Raw genomic sequence first — 25,495 nt, 5'->3', positions numbered from 1 at the left:
TTCACAATTATACATACATAATTTACAAGTGCAGCTACATGTCTATAAGGTCAGTCTGCCTATAAGATCCCAAATGAAAGAAGAAAGAAAATAACACCCTCTTCAACAAGAAAGAGGTGCATGTAAGCTTCAACTTGAACTTCTCAAAAGATAGGGTGAGTCACCTGAAATTAATTCTATTAAGTAAATTGAGTAGTAAAATCTACAATTTTTTACCATTTACTTTAATATGATGTTAAGTAAGCAATTTTTGAGCAGAAAAATTAGCATGTAGTGAATTTGTGCTCTTCGTGAATTTATGAAAAATACAGAATTAAAAATAAAGGTGAGATTATGTGGATTATGTAGATAAAAGGAGTATTTAAACTGGAAAATAATTATTTTAAAGACAGTTGTTTCAACAGATTGAGAAGATTCAAGAAGAAATCATATTGTCTCTCATCCTCTGAAATATTTTTCTTAAAATAGCAAAGGAGAGGTGCAACTTCCTGCAAGAATACACACTAGTAAGAAAGGAGACTTATTTACATTCATGAAATTATACATCCTAAATGGAAAGGACTATAGATAGATTTGGGCAGTAATCTAATAATAAAAGATGACATCTTGTCTACCGATAGTGTATGAACTGTTTCAGAGATTTCTGGGCTAGAACAGTTTCTTAGCAGTCTCTCAATGACAAGGACAAGGCAGACTTGGACTCCGAGGCTTAGGACACCCCCTCTATGCAAATCTTGAAAATGACATGTAGATAATGTGATAGCATTAAAGCTTGTTTAAATATAAGAACAAATGAAAACATTATAAAAAAACGAAGCGTCTAATGATAATACAAAATCCTTGCAGCCAGCAGCTCTTAGTGTCCTCTGCTGGCTATTTAACTCTTGCCAGGAAATAAAGAAAAACCCAGCTCTGTGCCAGACAGTTTAATTCAACTACTCTTCTGACAGAAGTATAATAATAGCTAGTAGAAAATTTGTTTTGACTACAGGATATGTTAAAGCAGCTGCCTATAGTCTCAAAGCAGCAGATAGCATCTGTGAAAGTATTTAATACCACAGCAAGATTCCAAGTTACAGTAGTTTTATTCTTCTGTAGAGTATGACAAGGTGAGAATTGATCTTGTAAGCCTCAGTGCAGGTGTGAAATAATGAGATGCCAACAAGATGCATCCTAATGGTATTTCCTTGTAGACTTTGGAGGATTCAGCTCTATGTAGGGAAGTAACATGACTAATAAGGAACTTCATGAGTTATAACTCATATATATCAAAAGAAATATTTTGAATTTTTAAAATTGAATGACAGCTATTTTTACCTAAAGTGGACAACCAACAGAACAGAAAACTGAAATCTCTAAATTCTTCTCTCAGTATTTGTCATTGACCTAATCTGTTGGTTTTGAGAAAGTAAGATACTCCATAATACAAAATCATATAAAGCAAGGCAGCTACATCTTTTTATGAGCTTCACTGACAGAAAGACTGTCATCTCTTACTCAGCACAAAGGACTAAAGCATAAAGACAACGCACAAACAGAATAAATCTCCTTGAACAACCCTCAACACGGTGCAGAAGAGAGTCTCTAAAGTCTTAAATGAGGCCATTGTACTGCACATTGCCAGCCTGCTTTACTTAATAATTTCATTCTGCAAGAAAAATAATGAACAGTGTTTGATTCGCCTACGAAAACCATAAGCAGCATTGGAGCTGTTAGACCTACTGCCCAAAACCCAGATACATAAACCAACTGACAACATGCAAGGTAGTAAATAAGACTGTACGATGACCCAAAACTCTGCGGAAAGAAAGCCTTTTTTCAGAGATTCGGGCCAGCAGCAAGAACAGAGTGATGCCTGGTAGCTTTGGGGAGCACACTCTGGAGACCACTGTTGTTCAACAGCTTTGGACAAATGCAGACAGACAGAACGCACACTTAGCATATTTGCAGATGACAATAAACTGGAGGGGGTACGAGGGGGGAGAGGCTAGTTAACACAACACATAGTAGAGCTTCAAACAAAAGATGGCTGGGCCAGTAAAAAACTCATGAGGTTCACTGAAGCAAAACACAAAATTTTGCTCCAGCATCAGAATAATGATAGTCTAGGCTGGGAACTGATTGAGTACCAGCCCTGCAGAAAGGAACCTGGGTCTTATGGTGGACACTATGCTGAATATGAGGCAACAGTGTGTTCTCATTACAAATACAAACCAAATACTGGGATGCATTAGGAGCTGTATGACAAGTAAACTAAAGATGATAATTCTCTTCACCTACTTTGCACCTGTTAAGCCTCACCTGGAATATTTTGTGCAGGTGTTGGGCCCCCAGCTGTAGAGATGTCAAGAAACTGGAAAGGGTTCAGCAGAGAGCTACCACTATGGCTTGAGCCTAGACCACATGATCTGTGACAAGTGGTTGAGGGAGCCTAGAGAATCATCTAATGGCAGCCTACAGCTACTTAAAGGGTAATTACGAAGACAAGAGAGCCAAACTTTTCTCAGTGGTGGCAGATGTGATATAACAAGAGGCAACAGCCACAGATAGCAGCTTCAAGGGTTCAAATTGGATATTGGGAAAAACTTTTTACTAAGATAGTGCAGCAGTTGAACATGTTGCCCAGAAAGGTTGTAGAATCTCCTTTCCTGGAGGTTTGCAAGAGTCAGCTCCACAAAATCATGGCTGACATAATGCACTGTTGGTGATTGTCCTGCTCTGAGCAGGAGGTTGGACTAGGTGACATCCAGTAGCTCTTTCCAACCAACACTTCTCTTATGCTAAAGTTATGTCAGGCAGGCCAAAGAAGGATGGAGGAAGATGAAGTATAAAAAAAGAGTGAGCATTAAAAAATGATAACCAAGATTCAAAGGTGAATTTAAGACCAGATCTAAGTAGAAACATTGTAAGAAAAGAAACTAAAGGATAATAGAATGGACAAGGTTTGGTCCCAAAATTAGGAAGGAGGAGAAAGTTTATCCCAAATCAGTTTATTTGAAGGTAAGTAGATTATTAATTTTTCAGAACTCTTACTATTTCATTGCATTTGAGGAATATAATAAAGAATCTTAAATAACTTTAATCCCATAGAAGTAACAGTTAATACGGCAACTCTAGTAAGTTGGAAGTGAGCCAATACTATTATTAGAAAACTCCTGGAAAACAATGTTGTCATCACTGCTTTTATGATTACACTAAACCTTCTTGAGCAGTCTAAGGATTAATTTAAATCTAGCCCCTGCAGGGAAATGTTTTAGTACTAAAAGACAGTGCAATAAATTTAATAGAAAAATCTTTAATTCACTTACAGTTAATTTTACCAAAGTTTTTGAAGACATAGAGCTGATTTAACAGGTGGAAATTATGATTATACAGCTGTGATTATAAAAGAGAACTGCTGAAGGATTAATATTTCTTTAAAATCATGCATAATCTCTAATTTTGTTATTGATAGACTAGATTCTTCATGTGACGAGCTAGGCACATCTCAGTAACTAATGAACGTAGGAATTCAACATAAAACTCAGCATATGAAAGTGTTACCAAGTGGATGTAGTCATTCAAGAACTGAATTTGACAAACACTTCTTTTCTTTGTAATCTGGACTATAATTAGTGGGTTAGGTTACCTGACAAATATTGCTGTAATGAAATACACAGTATAGAAGAATTGTTTTGATCTGGCGTCTCATGGGGCTTTGAAAACAGAAGTGCTGAATACACAGTTCATAAAAAGTCTCTCTTTTAATTTACACAAAAACATGCATAATCTCTAAGAATGCTTTTCAGTATTAATTTTATTTCTGTAAATATATGACAAAATATGACATTTTTTATTTTCACCTTCACCAAAATCTGGCAGCTTTGTTTGTGATTTGCAAAGGACTTTGTAGTAAATTACATGAGCTGCTGCATCCTGTGCATGTTAAATTTTTGATTTCTAGAAAACCAAATTACTATACTGAAATGTATATGCCTAAATATGAAATCTATATGACCAAGTAGTTAATTTGTAACATTTTATATAAAATAAAAAATACATTGTCTCACTGTTCATTGGCACTTTGTGCTGGAACTCAGTGAATTTTCAAGTTAGTGCACATTTTTATCACTCTAGGTATAGGAAAAACTGTAAACAACCTGGATTAGTGGAGAAGGTAGAATGGCTAAGAAGAACAGATCATGCTACATATGAATTTTAGGCCATCATTCTAAGGGTTTTCATAAATATAGGGTGACATGATAAAACTGAATAGCAGAAGCAATTATGGATACCACAATGTAGTGGTACGACATTGCTGCCTCCATTACTTTTGCCATGGCAGGACTACCTAATCTGTTCATGAATCACCTCCTTAATTGCTATGGTTTTCAACCTTGTATTGAGCTCGAGTCACACAAGACCAGCTATCCAATTACAAGCCACTTTTGCATGTTCTTCAGAGCCCTTTAACATTGAAATGAGCCCACATATGATAAAAATCTTTTGGTTAAAGAAGCTTAAATATAGGAGGTCTCCATCCTCCTCTTTGTACCAGTGTTATTTAAAATATTCTTATTTAGAATAATCAAATAAAGGCCAGGCTAACAAGATTTGGCTTTTTGATTTTTTTTTTTTTAAATTTGTGATCTTGCTTTGTATTGTCTTTTATGGAAAAACTTACAGCTGAGTTTTTAGCACCAAAGACAATAGCAAGACTCAGACCTAACTTCAGTGCAAGTAACATTCCTTTTTTGCTTGCAGCTGTGACTTCTGAAGACGCACTTTTATGAAATTGGGCATTCTATATTCTTTCACTTGAAAAATATGTTTAAGATTTACTGAGGCATATCAATTTCCTATTGATCACATAACCTGATAATCATTTCAGTGAGTTATCTTTTAAATTCCAGCATTTTTTTAATTATTATGGGATGTCAGCAGAACATTCTAAACTACCTTGAAGCTGCAGGTAGATAAATCTGGGGCAGCAAGTCTGAGAATACTTTACCAAAGGTTTTGGTACCATAGTACGTAAACATTTCATACATCAGATAAGACATACCTAATAAAACATGCTTTAAATGAACAGCAAGTTGTAAATCTGGGACAGTAATTATTAATGAAATTCTACTGTTTTTGTTACAGAGGAAATCCTCAGTAGACCTAACTGGACTTGAGGTAAGATTACAAAGATGAGTTCAAGACCCAGATCAAGAAATACTCAAAGGTTATCAAAATGCATCCACACCACACACTGCATTTTTATTTCAAAGCAGTTATTCAACTTGTAGATCTACTCCTGTAAGCTCAAAACCAATTTTATCCCAAAATGAATGTTCGATTCATACTCACTCATACAAATTCTTCAGTGGTGAAGTTAAAATAACTAGCACAGAGAGCAGAGTGTTGCAGTGGCTATGCATTTTATAGATGTTGAGATCTCTGTCTTTATGTGGATTCAGAAATTCCTGTACTGAACTGCAAACTGACCAGAGCATATTTTCAGTGGACATCAAAATGGCTGCAATATCAAATCTGCAGGAAAGAAAGAGTGAAAATAATATTACTTATGATATAAGGGTAGTGGTAAATTTTGGTTAAACAGAGCTTTCTTCTGACAACGTAAAATACCTAGTTTATAACATGGACTTCGAATTTCATCTTCCATGAGTGGGTACTGCATGAATTCTGAACCCATCATACAGAGAAAAAGCAGCTCTTCAACAAAAGACTTGTTAAATATGGTAATTCCTCTTCAAAAGGACAATGCCACTAGACACTAACAATTTACCTTCCAAATTACAACTAAACCAAACTAAATTTAGTTTTCTTTATGATAAAATATAATTATAGCATACATACTATTTTCAGGTCCTACTGCAGAAAAGTAATGACAAATGAATTCTTCAGCTTGCAAAATTTTACAGGCATTCAAATAACTGCTGAGGAAGATAATATGATCAGAGGATATGACTACTGAGCCAGTAGTCAGATAACCTCTTGATATTGGCTTATGGGCTATTGGCTTGAATAATATCCAAAAAACAAACTACAACAACAGAATCTCATGAGTACATTAACATACATACAATAGGTAGAAAACAGAGCTAACACAAAATACCTAGTTTTCCAGAGCTACAACAGGCATGAATTAGGACTTAAAAAAGCACCTAGGTGTCTAGCTTCCAAAGGGTGCCTATGTCACCATCTGCAATTTTAAGGAGCTTATTTTGGAAAATCTAGGCAAACGCACACAGACAGACTTCTAATCCAATATTATACATCTCTAATACTTCAAGAACCAGAGAGAAAAAGACACCCTTAAAGAAAAAGAAATCCTTCAAGTACAGTATTATAAAAAAGTAACCCTTTGTGATGAAAATATTGAACAACAAACAAAAAATGTTTTTTCATTCTTTGAGCTGTGCATGACTGGATAACTCAGTTTACTTAGTAACAAATTCAAGAACTACCATATTGAATAATTAAAAAAAACCCTTATCTACAAAAAGATAACAAAAATTCTTTCTTGTTCAATAGTTTGAAGCAGATTCACATAGAATTGACTAATGCTACATTCAAGAAATATCATATCAGGGCATATTCTTCATATTTCAGAGGAATTTTCAGAAAACTTCCAGGAAAGACTCTTTCATATCAGTGAAAAGTAACTATAGCATTCTGTAATCAGATAGGATTTAGCATATGAACATGCAGAAATACTACTCAGGAAACAATCTTATTTGTACCTAAAGATATAGAAGGACCTAAACACTGAGAATTAGTGTAGGATTAAAGCATAGAAACAGGTACTTTGACACCAAGAAGAAAACTTTGGGTTTTATTCTCACCTATTCAGAGACTGTGAACTTGGACAAATTACTTAACCCCTCTGTGATATTGTCTTCCTCTCCATGATATAAAACTCATGAAGGTAGCACATAACTCTTAGCTCTTTAATCATACAGTACTTCTCTTCTGGATACATTCAACCTCTTACAGATGACAGGCTCTCAAGTTTCTCACTCCCATAGCCACCATGGACAATGTCACTTTCAAAAGCTAAGAGGAGGATCCTATTCATTTACTAAAAGAAATATACTAAACAAACAGGATAACACATGCACGAATTTCTTCAGTCAGACAAGACACTGGATAGAAAGAGAAAGAACAGAGGATAAGCTTTCACCTGAAGACACCTGCTTTCGTATTTCCTAAGGAGAGCCTCTTCTCTGGCAAAACATAGGAACCCCAACACAGAGATGCACTCAACTTCAGTTTTCCTAAAACAACAGTGAAAAGGAATATCCTCTTCCTGCTCCCTCCTCCTGAACTCTGGCTTTGTTTTGGCAAAGCTTTGATGTGACTTGGGAACTCCTTAACTTGAAAAGGTGTTTGTCCTATGAAAATGCAAATTCTACTGGAATAGATGGAGTTTTCTTCATGAATCAATGGTGTGATTTCCAATCCCTTTGCTACCACATCTGGACAATTTCACAAAGGAGTTCTTTGATCACTGTCTGGCTTAGTATATGGCCACCAAATATACTTAAATGTACCAAGCAGATTGAACTTAAATTATCCTCAAAATACATAAATTCTGTCTATTCCATCTGCCGTGTTCATGAACATTTAAATTTGAACTAAAGCAGTGTATAACAAAAAATTGAGATCACTCATTTTATCCATAAAAAGTGTCCATGAAATATACAATCATTACCTGATTTGTGGAGTTCTCTTGTAACTGGGACAGGCCTGAGAATATCTGGAGGAGAGCACAGCCAAAGATTTCTCCAGTACTTCTGTAAGAATCTCCTGGGCTAACTTGGGAGGTAGAATAGTCCATAGATCATGCTGAAGAGCACAGCAGAAGTAATGCCACATCTGGACAGAGAACGAACATCTTTCCCCCTAGCAAAACCACCACACATTAAATAATAGAAACACACCTTCCAAAATGTCAGTTTAGTTCCTGTGAGTCTAATTAATTCAATCTGAAAGGAAATAGCTGAAGGGTTTCAGGCACATGATGACCAAAAAATGGTCCTTGACAAGACATGAAACATCTTTATTAACAAAGAAACACATGTTCCATTTCAATTACAAGACTAGAGTTCTGCCACAAAACTAAACCACAAATATGTGACCTCTTATATCCTTAATTAACCTAGTCTCAAAACCATACTGTTTTAGGTCAAATTTAAAAACATATACAGTATTTTTTAGTCACTAGAATAGCCAGATGAATTTAATATATCAGCTTCTTTGTCCTTGACAAAAAATAATTATTTAAATTACTTAAGCATGTGTATTTCCCCAAGTTTGTAACTGCCACACATAACAATGTATGTATAATGGAGATGCAATAACAGCAGAAAAAAATAACAACTGAACAGTTAAGCTAATAATGTAAGTCCAGAATTTTTCAGTAAGATGTTTTTTCATCTGATAATGGCAATTCATTGAAACAAAACATTTTCTGGGAAGGAATCAATATTGGTATTAATATTTAATTAGCTATACAGATTAGAACCACCTCAATAAGACACAGAGACAAATACAGAACTGTCAAAATCACAGTGGTTAATCCACTAATATAGCTAAGAACTACATATTTTAAGTCATGTTTAAATATTCCACCTAAAACGTGTTCAGGAAATAGTAGTAGGGTAAAACTGAATCACAGAGACTTGAACCTTCACTTCCCAAATTCCAATTGCGTTGAGAAATATTTAAATAATTTATTGATGTTTTAGCATTTTCTGATAGCAAAAACAATAATATGATTTTTAGAACACTGAATAAGTTTGATAGACATTCTTCTGTAAACAAAATAACCTGGCTTCCTTTTAACCACACCACATTAGCAGGTTATTGGAAGTTGTTGTTATTCAGTATTTCTTTGCTGTAATACTTGAAGTGTATTTTATATTAAAAATGGTACATTATGACAAAGTACTGTAGTACCCGACCTGCAACCACTACACTAGTCATTAAATCTGTGACTGATGTATGCATTTTTAATACTCTTATTTAGGGGGGAAAAAAAGCTAATCATCAAGAAATACAAATTTTCCAAGTTTCACTAATACAGAAGAGAAAAATGTAATATAGATAAGTTTTGCTGGAAAATTATATGCCTAACTATCTTTATACATATAACCAAGGACATCTTAGAACTATTTTAAACATATTCCAACTTCTTAAGAGGACAAAACAAATCACTCTGACACTCAGCACAATTAAACACACAGATAAAATAGGATAGTTCCATATTGACCAAAAATGGATTAGGTTATACAAAAAATGGATTAAAATAATTCCCCATTTTTCTTTTCTTAAATAAACTTAAAATATTATTGCGGAGTATACTGAAACACCATCATAAGAAAGTAGAAGTTTGCTTACCTCTGGGAGTCTCTGTGCATAACTCAAAAGATCATACACTTCTGTAAGCATGGGTGTCTTTGATTTATTATCACTGGTGTTGAGATACAGTCTGGTAGATCTTATCCAACACCCCCCCACACTCTAGCCTAGAGATATTTTTACTAATGATTCCCTTTCTTTGCAAAAACTTATCTGTTCTTACAGAACAAACATAGCAGATATAAAACATTAGTTTGCATTCCGTAATGGAAACTAATTCATTTTGGTCATATCTTTAACTGACAAAAAATAAACTAAAAATTTTCCAAAAATATGCAAACTTAACAACCAGAAATATATTTCTAAATGCAATTTCTAATGTAGAATATTTATTTTTTAAGCAACCACATGTTGGCAAGTTTTATTTGTTAACTATGTAGTTATCAATACAAATTATTTCATTTTATTGCTTTATGTAATTTTAAACAGTAAATTGAATAATACCCCTTTTCTAACATTGTGCCACTATTGCAGAAGCAACAGTTTCCATGAAGATTTAAATGGGATTCATTCCCCTTTTCTGGCCTGTTTTTCTATTTGTTGCCATTTCTAGACAATTCTACTGGTAAACATCTGCTATTTTTTCAGGCTTTGTACAATACAAACAGATGTGAGCTTTTATTTAGCTTATATATCAGGAAACAAGCAGCTGGGCTTTATTACATAAGCCACTCAATATTATCTTTGAACAGACAATTCTTTATTCTTTGACTATTAGAAAACATAAGTTCCTAAAACTACAGCAGATGTCTGCTACACTAAAAGCTTGATTTGAAAATGTAATCTGGAGAGCTGGCCCAGTGGCACAGTGGGTGTTCAGTGCACTCTATCAGCGAGATACTGAACCCTGAGAGTTTCACTCCCTGGCAGCTTAGACTCCGAGTGCTTTATGGGAATTGTGTTCACAGAGTTCAGTTCAGATCTTACTTACATTGCCACAAAAATCACTATTTATACCTTGCAAAATCACTACTTAACTTTTATTAATAAATATCAAAAACTCAAGTGTGATTAGAATACCATATTTAGTCTCTAATTCAAAGGAGACTTTTGGCTTTTCTTTTCCATTTACTGCCATTGGATTAGGTGCATGTCAGAGGGAGGATATAAAAGCAGGCAATGAAATTGGTTATAGAAGTGCAAAAATAAATTAAAATATTATTTCAACAACATAGAAAAGAAATACTACTTTATTTTATAGATTGTAATAACCATTTGCTACCAGTCTTGTTTACCTCAGATGTTACCATTGTACAAATAAAAAACTGCATACAGAAAGTGCAGTACTATGTAATCAAACAGACAGTATCCTCCCCCTTCGCCTTTGTCTTTCTTCCAGTCATTTTCTTTTCTTTTCTTAAGTATATCTGAGGTCCCATCAGGTAAGTCAAGTAGTTTTATTAGTCAGTACAGAATTGGTGGGGAATGGAAAGGAAGGCAATCATATATTCTTTCTAATACCATTTGAATGTCCTGTATTACTGGGGAAAAGGAAGGCAATAAGTCCATATGATCCCTAAAATGTAGGGTTGACATTTGGTTTGTTAGTTAGCACACTATACAATAATGGGGATAGAGAAGTTTCTTCCTCTTCCCTTCTCTCCTACTGATGCAAACAAAACCAAAGGTGAGACACAATGGTTTGCTCAGTTTATGGGAGAATAAGGGAATATATTTGTTTTCTTTATGAAATTGCACCCAGGATTCACAAATGAAATATTTTTATAGTGGTATGCAATACTTAAAACCAGGGAACAGAGGAGAAAGGGAAGTGAGGTCCTGAGCCAAGCGAGATTCAAGAGCTAGGCTACTCAAGACACAAGCAGAGGCAGAGAGCCAAGAGCAGCTTCCACTTAAACAATATCATGATCTTGCTTTTCTAAGGCAGTGGATCCCACTGACAATGCAGCAAGGGCTGTGAGCCACTGACTTTCTCAAAAGGGAAGAGTGTGTTCCCACTGAGAGATTAGGAGTTCATATCCAGTGCCTCTTACCTGATCTTGCTCCTGATGATAGGCAAGGGGTCCTGGCTCCTGGCTCCAAGCTAATGTTGTGTTCCAAGCTCAGCGGGATCTGCGTGACCTTAACATTCACAGCGGCAAAGCCCTACGGTTCCTGCTGAGCATCGAACTCGGAAGGAGCCACCTCTCACAGCTAGAGGTTTCAGCAGCATGTTGCTTCTGTAACAAGCAGTTCTTAAGCCAACCTCTTCCATTCAAGATGCCTACAAAAGCTCAGTGGAAGCAATGGCTGCTCAGCATCAAACCTCCTGAAGGAATTCTGAGCAGATGATGGCCCATCTTTCACAAAAAAATGCAGTACGATGATGAAAGATTACATACTTCCTACCTCAAGCACTGCAGGTATACAGAGCTGAAATACAAACTTTCTTCAGCCCTTCCTACACGCCTCAGTTCTGATCTGTAATGATAGAATTATTCAGCTAATCCATATTCTTTTTTGTTGAGGCAACTATTTGTGACCATCATGTTTCCTCCATGGTGGATAATTGTCCACCATATAGTTATTGGAATGGGGTCACCAATAAATGGGATACAGGACTAGATAGACTACAGCCAGTGTAAACCAGATCTAATCAGCTGCCAAAATCTACTTTTTTTTTTTTTTTAACCTTCTTATCAATCCTGATACATAATTTCTATAAAGAAGGAGTGATTATTTTCAAGCTATCTTAGGGCACAATATTTCATTAAACAAATGACAGAAGAACACTATTTTAAGATTTACCTGAAGTCTTTTAATGACTATGTTTTCCTACATCATTTCTAAAAAACCATTTGCCTACAATAACAGATATTTAAAAATAGCAAAATCCCTCCAATCTTTATATAAAAATAATGCTGACCTTATGTTTCTAATTAGTCAGAGAGTTGGCAACCAGTAAAACACATTTTGTAAAAGGGAGGCATAGTAAATTTAACCTCACACCTCATAAAAAGCTTTGTAGTCATCCCAGTGGTGGCTCTCGGCATCCTGTAAAATGCTTGTAGCACAAACTCTGACGCAGTAGTTCGTAACTTGAAACTGGAGAATGTTGATGAATTCCTGATATTGTTGGACAGGCCCGAGGAACAGGGGTCTGTTCAGAGAGAATGATCAAAGAGGCAAAGATTGAAAGGCTGTGCAGTAGGAGGTAACAATCCCCAGTACTGCAAATGGTTTTGATTATTAGGTATCAATCATTCATTTCCTCTTGGTCCTGGAGTCTGAACCCCACATTCACTTTTGAAAAATCTGGTCTTTGTTTCACAAGTTCTTTAAGAATATATATTTGCTTTTCTATAAATTCTCATTTAACCAAGTCATTGAGAAGTAAATTACTCTATCCTTTTTGAGAAAAGAGTGCCTTTTGTCATTCAGTTGTCATTATTTCTGGGACATTCTGTGTTGAAATATAATTGTGTCAGCAGTAAGTGTGAAAAAGAAAACAAACACAGAGTCCAGAGATTACTTTTGGTAGGTATGCATTATAGGCAAACTCTTTCATAACGTACATAAGAATTATTGAGCAAAACTCTGGCTCAGATTCCTCATTCACAAAGATCTGCTCCATTTAGCAGTGGAGCATTTAGGGTGGAGCATGAGTAGCTCAACAGTGTGTATAACCCCTTAGAAATCATAACTTCCTTGAAAATTGTTTTAGTTCAAAGGTTCCCCCAACAGGCCCAGTTTCTACTTTTAAATCACATATGGCCAGAAACACATGGATCAATAAAGAGATTCCTAGTATCTTAGGCCAAAATCTCCTAAAACCAGCTAATGTGATTATATTGCCCTCCAGATCAAATCCTTGCCCAAATATGTCTTAGACCTTACACCACTACTTCATATCTTCCCTACTTTTTACTTTGCATGCAATGAAATATATAACTTTAAATTATATTGGATGAATTTGCTTACATTTCTCAATACAAATGGTGGAAGGAAAAAGTGCTGAAATGTATGTTTATGTTATCCTCTAAGATTGCTACATGCTAAAAACAGGTTTTATGAAAATTCAGCTATTGCAAAGGTCAGAAAAGGAAATTAAAGTTTTAGCCCTCTATTTATATCAGAGCACAGTACATTCAATTCACTGGACAATGCTATTAACTCATTTTAATAAATAAAAAATTATTCATTTGCAAATGAAAGGCAGATCTTAAAAATAATTTCTTGTGGCTACTTTAGATTATCACTAGCTTTGATTCAGGGCTTTCCTAAAATAGTACATGTAGTGCTTATGCTAAAAAATACACCATGCATTTTTGAAAACTATCACCATACTGTATCACTAAAATGGAATGAAGTCCCACATTATCTCCGTTTGAATCAAACCACTGCATATAAAAGGAACTCACTTTTTGCTGGTTTCTCTCATTAAATTGCTATACATTGTAAAATGCTGGAAGACATGTATCGCTGTGGAAAGAGCAGCATACAAGTTTTGCAGTGGAGCTTTGGAGGGAACATCTTTGCTTTTCTCCTCTAGTCTTGCCAGGACAGCTGTTGCTACTTTGCTGCAGGCCTCTACAAAGTTTGCTCTAATTTCCTGAAGAGAATCATCTTTGCATGCCAGAGCCAATGGAAGCAATGTGTCAAGTTCTTCCATGATGTCAGAACAAAACTGGGGAGAAATAAACGTGGCATGAAGTTATTTGTATTCTGACAGCACTGTTTAATTTATACACACTAGGGTCAGATTCTTGAATAATGAAATTGGCATAAAACAAATATATTGAATCAGCTTTACAAACATTTCACTCTGTTGTACAGGAGAAAAACATTTATCTACAGAAACTGAATTATTACTTCATTCCTTCTTGCTTTAAAGCTACATTATATATAGTGAGAAAAAAATTAAAACCACCTTAGGTTAGCAATGCCTTCATTTTGTTTATGACTTCATTAGACGTACATTCAAAGCATAAGGTTATTGCTTTGTAAACAGAGATAACTTTCTAAACTAATTTCTTTTGAAAAAACATAAATACATTATTAATATTGAATTTGAAAAGGAACTTCTCATGTCTTGAGTGCATATATTGACCTCCCTAAAATTATCTTCCAAAAATGTATGTGTTATTTTAAGCAAACACTTATTAACAGCTTCCCAAATTTGCTAGAACAGTTGCAAAGCCTACTAAATTCAAAAAGGTTCATACACTTATTCTGTTAGACAAACAATTTAATTAATCAACACAAATGACCTTTTGGCCAAATCAAAGAACTCTAATTTGGCCATACTATTAGTTATGCTGATTAGTTAAATGGCATGTCTAAGGAAATAAATACAGGAAATCCCTTTATAGTAATGCTTCAAAGCTTTCAAGCATTTTCCCATCAGACCACTTGGTAACAAAGCAGATACTAATCAGAATGTTTTAGAACTTTTTGGATGAAAAAAATAATGCCAGCAAAGTTGAAAAGTTAATTCTTTTAAGTATAGACTATGGGCTATTGTATAAAGCTCTGTTCAGCATCATATTGTAATGCCTCTCACTTTCTTCTTAATTCCATTTATACAAGATATAGAATATTAATGGTACTGTAACTACTTCAAAGCATAGATGGCAAAACAGCCTTGGCATTCTGTCTCCCCTCAAACTTCAGATCTTTTGATACCTGCCTTAGCAATTCGTTTTGGTTGCTCCTCTTGTTGGACTGCTCCCCAGGACTCCCTCATTTGCTGGTTGTTTACAAGACTCATTGCATAGCCTGCAGCTGAAGACTGCTCTTTCTGCTCATGTTGAAGAATTTTAGTTGAAATATCCTCAATTGCTATTGTTATACAGTGAGCCACAGAAGAAGACAGGTCTTTAAATGCATTTCTCCAGCCAAAATCCAGTAAAATAGGCTGAAACACATATTTTTATTAAATCAATCCAAATTAGAGTGTTTTTGTTGAGATTGTTCTAAACTTATATGAATATCTATGAACAAATTAATTAAAAGGACACCATCATCTTTTGAAATTCATATGAATAACAAAATACAGCTCACAAGCCTTGAAATTATATTAAAAGGAATATATACTTAACAAAAATGAACATGCTTAATGATATTAATTTGTCATCAAACTGATAAAAAATGAATTTATAAAAAGCCTGTTTAAATAAAACTGTTTTTATATAAGCAATGCTTTACCTTTACACTTTTTACCATATTTAATGCAATCTATTTAACAAAGTCAAATCTATTTATAACCATTTCAATAGTTTAATAAGTAATCCAAGTACAGATACCTCATAATAATTCTGCATTTTCACTGCAAGTTAACAACTGAAAGCTACTAACCACAAATATTAATAGTAAAACATTTACAGAAGCCATTTTTAACACAGCCACACTGTATTTCACTTCTTTACTGCTGGATTTACAGAGATTATAATGCTTAAATAGAGATGTCTAGCTTTTAGCCAATGATGGATTTTACTACAGTTTACATCAGGAGTTGCCGGCCTTCTATAAACAGTGACCTCTGAGGTTATTTGAAGCATAACAGCGGCACAGAAGATGACACGGTAGGAAATGGTTACTTTTCCACTGATTTTGCTAAGCGTAGCTCATATGACATAAAGCAGACCTAAAGCTTACCAGTAGTGGCCAGTTGAGAACTGCACCACCACAAGAGAAGTATTTTAATGACGTAAGATGTACTCTAAAAATCCCTACCACTGAGGGCACAGTAGGAGAAAAGAAGCATTTCTAATAAGCTGCAGCTGCAATCCTAAATTGGAAGACAATGAAAGGGGCTATAAAGTGGAGCTCTCCTAGCTCACTCTAATCTAGAAAATGCCTCCTCCTCTCCTCACTCCTAATACCCAACTCCAGTGAGCACACAGGCAGCCCACCCACTCCCCCCCCCCCTTTTTTTTAATATATTGGGTCAAGTGAGGCTCAATCATCTCAAAATGTTGTTCCTTGTACTATATCAACTATAACAACGTTAGCCTCACAAACTGATTCCAAGGACATTTTTAAAAAGTCGTTTCAGCCTTAAAATTGAGCTGTTAGTGAATTACATTCCACTGCTGTACAAGATCAGATATTTTAGAGCACTTCAGTGCCATACACTCATTTGGGTAGTAAACAGCAGCCAGACTAAATCTTAATCTTTTACATACATTCTACAAAGCATAGTGCTTACCACACAGTGACTTGTTGCATCAAAGAAACTGGAGATCATGTGAGCACATATCCCTACAGAAAGCATCTTTATGATCAAATACTAAGAATTCAGTAGATTTTCTAAGACATTACTGCATTTGAGAATACATGAAATACTGAAAAAAAGTTACCCTATTTTTGCATTCTTTTACTATTTCTTTTAAAATGTAATATCTATATGTCTGATGTTAAATCTGTTCTGTTATTAAATGTTAAAAAAATAACCACTTCATGAATGCTGTAAGATTTTATTCTGCTTTAACTGAGACTTTGGACTCAAAATTAGCTGCAGTGGCTAAATAATGGAACTCTGGCAATCGGTGTTTATAACGAGTATGGTGACAGACTATATTGGAGACACAGACAAAAGAAAATCCCCTACAAAGTGCAAGACACTTTTCATACTCACCTCTTTTACCTGAAGTAACTGCTCAGGAAGCACACTGGTTTCATTTGCTCTAGTTTCTCCTATTAAAAGCTCCCCACTAGCTTTCTTCAGAACTCCTGCACAGTATGATAAAGGGGATCAAAGTTAAGATTAATTCTGTAGAGAAGTCTGCAGCCTACAACACCTTCTGATATATCAATATGTAGCATAAAAAACCCCCTCAACAAGACGTAGTGGAATACTAATGTTATGATAAAGTCAAATTCAGGTTATACACAGCTCCTTTTATATAACATGATGAAATCCACATCCCATTGTATTCCTGTTTTATACATACACACATATAATGCACAAAATATAGCTTCTTTTGTCATTAATTCATTTTTATACTGATTGTGCAGTCACCTCTTTCTACGGAGAACAGATAACATTAGAACAGCTGTGTAGAAATTAATTTCTATTCTTTGTTCAATAAATTATATGAATTGCACAGTACTGTATTTTTGTAGTTTTTACTTATTTGGAAATGCCAACATGATAAGAATAAAAAGACAGTTAATTAGTACAGTTATTATAAGCAAAATAATGGCCACAGGAACCGTAACAGGTGAAGATCCTTGAGAAGCCCTCATACAAAGGCTCACTCATAAATCTTGAGGTAATGGGAGTATTGCTGTGGTTTCAACAGGGATAAACCAATATCTAGGGTAGATGTCACTATCATCAGTGTTTCATAACGACCATGAGAATAAAATCAAACAAAACTGTATTTTTAAAATCCATCTCTTAGCATAAAGCTGGCAAACACCACAAGTATAAATATTCTTGATATATCTGATGTGAAATTAAAAAAATCCGGAATGATTGGGTGCTAAAGATTATCTTTTAAACATAAACTAATAGGTCTTCGGTCACCTGAACTACTTAAGCTTAAAGAGCTTTCTATTTCTATGAGATGTGCAATATTTGTACATGCATAGGATTTCATTTATATAAAGTTGATTTTACCTTTCTCCTAAATAATGCATCCTCTGAAAAAGAACATTCTGCTTTTCAGACACCTATATACCATTCTAAAGCTTGAACTTTTTTTTCCCCCCCAAGTACTGTTGTCATTTGCATTTTCAAAGGTGGTCAGGGAAAAACAGACTTGAGCTGTGAAAAATGAAAGAAAGTGGTAGAATATAAAAATAGAAGAGACTTCCCAGGTCATCTAGCTCCCTTATCATTCAAAATATGGTGTTACAGACATCATCATAAACTTGGTGCTTTTTTCAATATGTTTTAACATATTGTATAATGAATTTTCCTGCAGTTTCTTTAGAAATTATTCCAGGAAAAAAAAAAAATCAACTGTCAGGATATTTTTCCTCAAATTCATTCTCTGGTTTCTACCTTCAGTTTGCCTCGTCTTTTCCTGGTAATTCTCCCTTTCATAGATATATCATCTGATTTTAACAGCAAGTACAATTTGAATATCTACATATTCACATTCTCTTGTTGACATGACTTAGATCAGCTATTTATAATTCTTTGACTTTTTCTCCAAAAGTCAAAATCCTTTAACCTTCTAGTTCTCCTCAGAATGCCCTTCAACTTGGTCAATCCAACAGAGTTATGACAACAAAAGTAATGGATCCCCCAGGATTATCAACACTTTTAAAAAAAACATTAAAGTTTAAACGGAGATCCTTGTGTATTTGTAGAATTGCTGCCCTACCTTATGAAGAACTCATGTCTTAGACAGATAAGTATTTAGCTGATGTAGATTTGTGTCTCCAGGACCAAATTCTAACGATTCTTTCCCAAGACAAAGAGCCAAATGACGCTTCCCTCAGCATCCCTCATTTTAAAACTTCCTTCGTTTTTAAATCAACAGGCTCTTCCTATATCTCCTCAGCTTGTTTTCTACAATAACCTGGGCACTCTTGCCCTATATTCATATACATGTATGTGTGTGTGTATATATTCACACATATATATACACATACGCACACACACCAAACTCATTTCCTGGTCTACTCAAAGAAGCTCCAAGGTCAAGTCTCCTACCTGTCACTTAGTTCCTCTGCTTTCCAAAATCTTTGCTTTCCCCAAACCTTATCTAGGCAGAGTTGGCCTTGATCCTGTCCAACTTAACCTCCAGCTAGCAAGGGCTCCTCTTATGCTTTTCCCAATCAGCTGACTTTATGCACACAAGCAACAGCCTCCCCAAAGCCTCTGCACCCCAGATGCCACCACAGCCTTCTCCTCAGTAATCGCTGTTTCCACATAGACACACATGGCCTTTCTGTCGTGTTACTTCTTGGCTTGTTGTCTGACTGCTTTGCCCCAGTCAGCAAGCTCCCCTGGGAAATAAAAATGGAGCCTTGCCCAAGAGACTGGTACAGTTGCTGTAGTGAAGCTACTCAGCCTAAATTAGATTGCCATTACACTCACAAAGGCAAGCCATGGAAAGGACCCCTACCTAGATAGGCACGTATCTTTGACTCCTTGCAAACTCTTTGAATCCTCTCTTCTCCCAAATCCTATACCTCAAACTCCATTTGTGAGGAAAGACATAAATGTATGTTATACTTCTCATATGGTTCCTAGAGGAGAGAATTCACAAAAACAGAGTGAAAGGAAGCAAGTGCCATGAAAAAAGCAGGAAATGGGCTGAAGGAAAACCTCCCAGTTTTCCATACTTGCTCCCTTTCTAGGATATAGAATATATCTCCACACCGAAAACCACTGTTCTTGATCATTAGGGAAGATAGAATCATCCACAAATCCTTGCCATATCTTTCTTGAAACTTTTGACAAACTTGATAAACAGTTCATACTGTATGTACTTCCTTCAGTTTTACCAGGCAGGCAGTTTGAATCAATCTAATAGCAAATATTCAAGAAAGATTATATTAAGAGCTTCACTTAAAACTCTTAAGCCAACTTTTCATAATTGTATTAAAATTTGTCTGGGATTATCCTTCTCTTTAAAGCAAGTCTTTTTTGCCTATGGCCCTATTGCCTGCAATGTATTTAATTTTCTCCCAATCAGGATTTGTCTATGATTGTAATGATGATGACAATGAGATTTACTGCATTGCTAATATAATTCTTTTTCTTCTCTGTAAGAAATTCTATTAAATTGATTTTTCCACAGAATTCAAATGCTTTCCATTTTTTCTGGTAACATTTTGGGGCATGAAAACTGTCATAATCACTTCATCTAACACCCAGCATAGAGTAGCTATGCATCAAGGAGACATTTTCTATGACTGCTCACTGTGAGTAAGGTAAGTAATAGTATCACCAAAGCTCCTAGCCAAATCCAAAGTTGGATTCAGTAGGCTCAGCCATAACTTTTACTGAAACTGTAGCAGAGATAATATGTCTTGAAGAAATAGGAAATACAACGCCTTGCAAATATAAATTAGCAGAAGAAACAAAAAATATTTTACTAGCTGTAGATTTAAAAACCTTCTACATTCTGTCTTCCATAATGGACTATTTAATTGTTGTGCTATACTGAACAAACTGTAATAACACAAATACAGAAAATGTATATCTGAAATCAAACTCCTTCCTAGTGCAAATTCCATCTTCACATCAGTTTGATCTGCTGAAAACTAGGTATTTGCTACTTGAACATCCTGCTTTGAGACCAAAGCGGCAAAAAAAAAAAAAAAAAAAAAAAAGGAAAATCACACCTTTCTTTCTTTTCTTTCTTGAATCTTTACAACTTCAAAGTCGATTAAGAGGTTGCACCTCATAAATTTGATTCTGTACTCCCTGTATTACACCTTCCAGAAATGGATACAGAGCAAAGGATTTCTTCTTATACTGTGAAGGGAAGACCTTTGCAAATCTTTGCGGTCCCCTGAGGCAAAGCTTATAAACCTAAGGGCTTGACAACTTTGCCCACAGTGTTTTCAAAGAGCTCCATTGGGAAAAGCTTTTCTTGGTACTCGTTATCTGATCTGTCCAAAGTTCACCTTTCTCACTGAAATGAAAAAAAAAAGTGAGAGACAGATGAAAGTATGTTAGATGTTTTTGATTTTTAAAAGTCTCAACAAGAGGCTTCAGAAATGCCAGAGGAAAGAGATATCTACCGTAAAGATGGAAAGAAAATGCAATTTGGCATGATTCTAAATCAAGATCTCCTGCTTAACCCTTGGCTACAGTTGAATGTTCCAGGTTCCTTCAAAGAGAACAGCCCCTGTGATGCTGAATGTACTAGGTATATCAGAACACCTCAGGGATTTCAACCAAATGTAAAGCGAGAAGTAGACTGTCTCATCACAGTAGGCATGATGAAATATCTGCAAAAGAAAGGGTTAAATGCCTATTCAAGAAAAAACAGAAGGTGGTTATTCCTTTCATTTTCTGAAACCTACTGCTAATGGTGGAAGGAAGTGAGGATATGCAACACTAGGAATAAATGTTCTGTAATTGTTAGAAAAATACAGATACCTTTCCTCAGAAAAGCAGAGTGGTAGTCTTATCTAGGTGACATACTAAAATTCAGTGATGGGACAAAGCCCCTTCATCATTTATTTTTAAGTCTGAGAACTTGTCACTATTTTCTCCTTTTACGTGATTTAAGAGAAAGATTGAACACTACATTGGTAGTGCATAAAGTGAGTACTTACACTGCCTTTTCAGATATTTGTTGTGCTTAGGTAACACAAGTATTGCACTGAAATGAAGCACAAACTTGGCATGCACATGCTACTCCTTGAAGAACATATGCTTAGGTTTGAAAATTAAAAGTCAAAAAATAAAATCAGCATGACCTGGATGGAGAATACTGAAAGGAACATAAGTGGAAAATACAATTCATAGATTTTTCTTCCATCTATGCAAAACAGTTTGGGAAAATGAATACATGGAATATATTCCAGAAGATGCCAGATATAGAACTCTCAAACTGAACTCGGAGAACTATCCATATCACCTAAAAAAACCCTGTACATCCATCTCCCTACAGAGTTCACTGTGGTTCATTGTTTCCTTCGGTGCTATTGTCTGCCATGGGGTTACCATCAGAGAACACTGGTAGGCAGTACTTCCCTCTAACATCTATTTTCAACTGCCTAAATTGGTCTTCATAGGATTCCATTGTGCACACTGCAAAGAAACTTGTCTTGTTGCCAGCTAGAACTGTGAACTACATGTCTTTCCTTTCTTCACTGTTCTTTTTTTGGTTCACAAGCAACCTCCTACCAAAAGCGGAATCCGCAGAAGAGACTACATCCAAGTGATAATGCAATGAAAAAGTATGAAGAGAAGCCCAGGTGGCCACCTTGCAAATTTCCAATGTGGAAGCCTTCGACCTCTCCGCCCAAGAAGCAGCTATAGTCCTAGTGTAATGAGCTTTACAAACCCTGGGAGCCTCTTTACCCTTAACTACATACGCCTTCCTAATACAATCCCTTAACCATCTAGCTAAGGAACTCTTAGAAGCCATTTGACCCCTCTTAAGACCCCCTAAGAGTACAAACAATCTGTCAGAAGATATGAAATCTTTGATTCTTCTGTGATAAACCCTAAGTGTTCTTCTTACATCCAATTTATGCAGCCATTGCTCTTTGTCATTGCTGGGTTTAGGGAAAAATGAGGGCCAAGAAACCGCCTGGTTTAGATAAAACTCACATGCCACCTTTGGGACAAAAAAAGAAATTAAAAAGAGGAACTGTCCAAAGAACTACTTTGTTTCTGATGGAACTTTACACATGTTCTGTTTATCAAGATTGAAGTACCATGGGATGTGCTGAACAAAAATCAACTAAAACTGCCATTGAAACAGCAACACACATTAACACAACACGACAGGACATGAGTACCTTAAAAAAAAACCCAACACATTTTTCTTGCATCTCTACACGAATTAAATAGATAAAAGGTCTCCATCAATACTAAAAGCAACCAAAAAGAAAAGGAAAAAAGTGCAATGCTCCAGTCTGTGATGTGTGGGGAAACTTTAGCTCACTTGGATGATAGCCTACTTATTATGAACTGTATAGTTTTCCTTAATTTAGCAGCAGTACTACTTGCAGAACACTGATTCTTCAGGTATGCTTACACATTGCAGTCACTGCGGAGTAGTTTAGATACACCCAACATAGGTTTAAACTAGCGAGAAAGAGTATGGGTAACTGTCTAGCAACAGCAGCGCACTGCTCAATCTGAGCTAATTTACTCTGCTTCTTAGGCTAGTTCTGCAGCCTCTGCTGCACTGTAAACCTGCTACTAGTACCCGACTTAATTTAAAGCTTCTTGGACAGATCTGCACTACACAGCCTGTTAAATTCTTTACGAGGAAGAAGGCTTCTAAATAAGTACAGAAGATGGCCATTTTATTTTCTAGTCATACACAATAAATATATTCTGGTTAAAATAAAGCAAGGATTTTAATCAATCTGCCTGATCAAAACGCAGGTTTCATCAGTGAAAAAAAATTAAGATTATCAGCCTAATATAGGACATTAACAGAAAAAAAATCTTAAATCCCTTTTGGTACCTAACAGAACCTGGAACTACTGGGAACATAGCTCTCATTCTCCCTTATCAAATCATCTTTCACTTCATCACTACAACTGAGATTTCTAACAATATGAAGTGAAAATAACACCGATAAGCCCTTCTTCTTGACAGATTTTTTTTTTGTCTGGCTATGTCACATGTTCTGTTCACATATTCTCCAAAAAATGATATAACTGAGCAAAGTTTTGTGAGTAAAACCACCCAACCAGAACAGCAAAACTGAAAACAAAGATACGCCTGATGACGGCACTAACCTCATTTGTAAAAGATTCACCTTCATGTGTGTTTCAATTTTGTGTTTTCTTTAGAACAATAAGACTGCCTCCTACAAGATGATCTAATTTTGCCCTCTCAGATTTGGTAACTAGAGCTACCACTTAAGAACAGACTTACTATACATACAATTACTGTAAAAGAATATTTCTCAAAAAAGAAGGCTTAACACACTTTTCAGGAACAGTTCAGAATGTAGTTAAGCTTGGAGAAATATTTGCAGGATAAAGTCTAAAACATACCTTCTGGCAAGTAAAATATTTGTTGTTAACATTGAAATCATCAAGTTCTCTAAATTACTGGAGATCACATGTCTTCATATAGGCTGTAGTTAGCTAAACATGTTAAGTATATCCCCCATTCCAGTGTTTTCAAAAAATTTTACATTTTATCCCAGAAAACACAAATTAAAAGAACACCTAAAATTACCCCATTCTACCGAATGTATACTCTATCCTACACATGGCCACTATGAATCCAAATGGGAATAAGAGTTACAATAACACCTCTTTGTATGATCAAGGCCATAAAAAGTACAGCATACTGTATGACGGCTTAACATTTCTTGAGAACAACTAGTAAATTTGAGAGATTAAAGGAGGCAGAAACACATTGAGACCAATAGCAAAAATGGAACTTTGAATGCAAATTTTATTTGAGCTTTGATGTATATTCTAGAAATATATAGGTTAACCTGCATTTCTTTATTTTACAGAGTGTCTTTCAGATGAAGAATCCATCAACAAAAATCTGTGCCTCTGATCTATTTTTATTTCACTTTTTTTAAATTTTTTTTTATCAATTTAGTATTCTGAGACCACACTCCCCAAACACCTTCTTCTCAGCCTGCAGCTTGACTACAGAGATATCGAGTATTTGACTCCACCTATCCTCTTTCCCTAAGCAGCCTGGCCTCATTTTTGGTATGATCCCTTCCTGCAATGTAATCAAAGCTCTTGAAACCACTTGCTCTCTGGTGACCTGGAATCTCTCTACTGGCAAAAGCAGTAGAGTAGAACGCTTATGAGCATGCTGTGATCTGGAAGCTGTTGTTCATATGAGTTTTCAGGATTTCAGGTTCTCCTCATCTGACATGAATGCAATCAGATGAAAAGAGTGAGCAAACACAAACTAGAGGCTTGATTCTGGAAAAGTTTACTCTCTGATCAAGAGCTTACTTTTATAAAAAGCCCCAGTGAAATCAATGGGCTAAGCATGACAGTAAACATACTACATATTCGTAAGTCTTCGTAAGAACTATAGGCTAAAGCTGGACTATATACTAAAACATTTAGTTACATGTATAATAAGATAGATAACACTGATGTTCAAGTCAGTGCTTTTCTCTCTTGAAAAAGGCAGCTTTCTAGGACAAGGTCAGAAATACTCACGATTTCAAAGAATGTAGCCCCCATATATTATTTTGTCTTATATAAAACATAGGCCATTTATACAGATTCAATAGGAGAGACTAATAATTCTGATTACAATGTCTGATAACTTTTCATTTGGTTCTTCATCAATAACTACTGTATATCACATTTATATACAAGCATCTGTTCTTTTCTACAAGTCATAACTGTGCTTAAATGTAAATCTGCATATTTCAAAAAGATTTTTCAGCAGATATGGTAATATACTTCTTTATATGAGATGACACATATTAAGTACTTAATTTTGAAAAACATACAAAATTATCCTTTTGCACAAACCAGAATCAATAAA

At 35.4% G+C, this 25,495-nt stretch overlaps 1 protein-coding gene and 1 long non-coding RNA gene across 10 annotated transcripts in view; one reads left to right on the top strand and one right to left on the bottom strand.

The window, feature by feature from the left end:
* LOC112980273 (uncharacterized protein KIAA0825) overlaps positions 1-25,495 on the bottom strand; it is a 251,439-nt gene that overhangs the window by 151,515 nt on the left and 74,429 nt on the right. For all 9 annotated transcript variants that reach the window (XR_010385523.1, XM_064499842.1, XM_064499841.1 and 6 more), the window contains 6 exons: positions 16,991-17,085; positions 15,041-15,268; positions 13,773-14,038; positions 12,361-12,511; positions 7,703-7,893; positions 5,335-5,517 (listed from right to left, as the gene is read on the bottom strand). Coding sequence is in view for 8 of the 9 variants with exons in the window: in XM_064499842.1 (XP_064355912.1) it covers positions 5,335-5,517; positions 7,703-7,893; positions 12,361-12,511; positions 13,773-14,038; positions 15,041-15,268; positions 16,991-17,085 (1,114 nt within the window). In the remaining variant the exon portion in view is untranslated. The remainder of the gene's footprint in view (positions 1-5,334; positions 5,518-7,702; positions 7,894-12,360; positions 12,512-13,772; positions 14,039-15,040; positions 15,269-16,990; positions 17,086-25,495) is intronic.
* On the top strand, positions 90-25,338 carry LOC112980275 (uncharacterized). Its single transcript, XR_003258397.2, has 3 exons — positions 90-155; positions 5,128-5,160; positions 24,486-25,338. It is a non-coding gene; the product is annotated as an uncharacterized LOC112980275 (long non-coding RNA).

The sequence above is a fragment of the Dromaius novaehollandiae genome, chromosome W, assembly GCF_036370855.1.
Source record: "Dromaius novaehollandiae isolate bDroNov1 chromosome W, bDroNov1.hap1, whole genome shotgun sequence".
Lineage (NCBI taxonomy): Eukaryota > Metazoa > Chordata > Aves > Casuariiformes > Dromaiidae > Dromaius > Dromaius novaehollandiae.
Note: the sequence above shows the minus strand (reverse complement) of the source record. Positions and strands in the feature narration are given on the sequence as shown.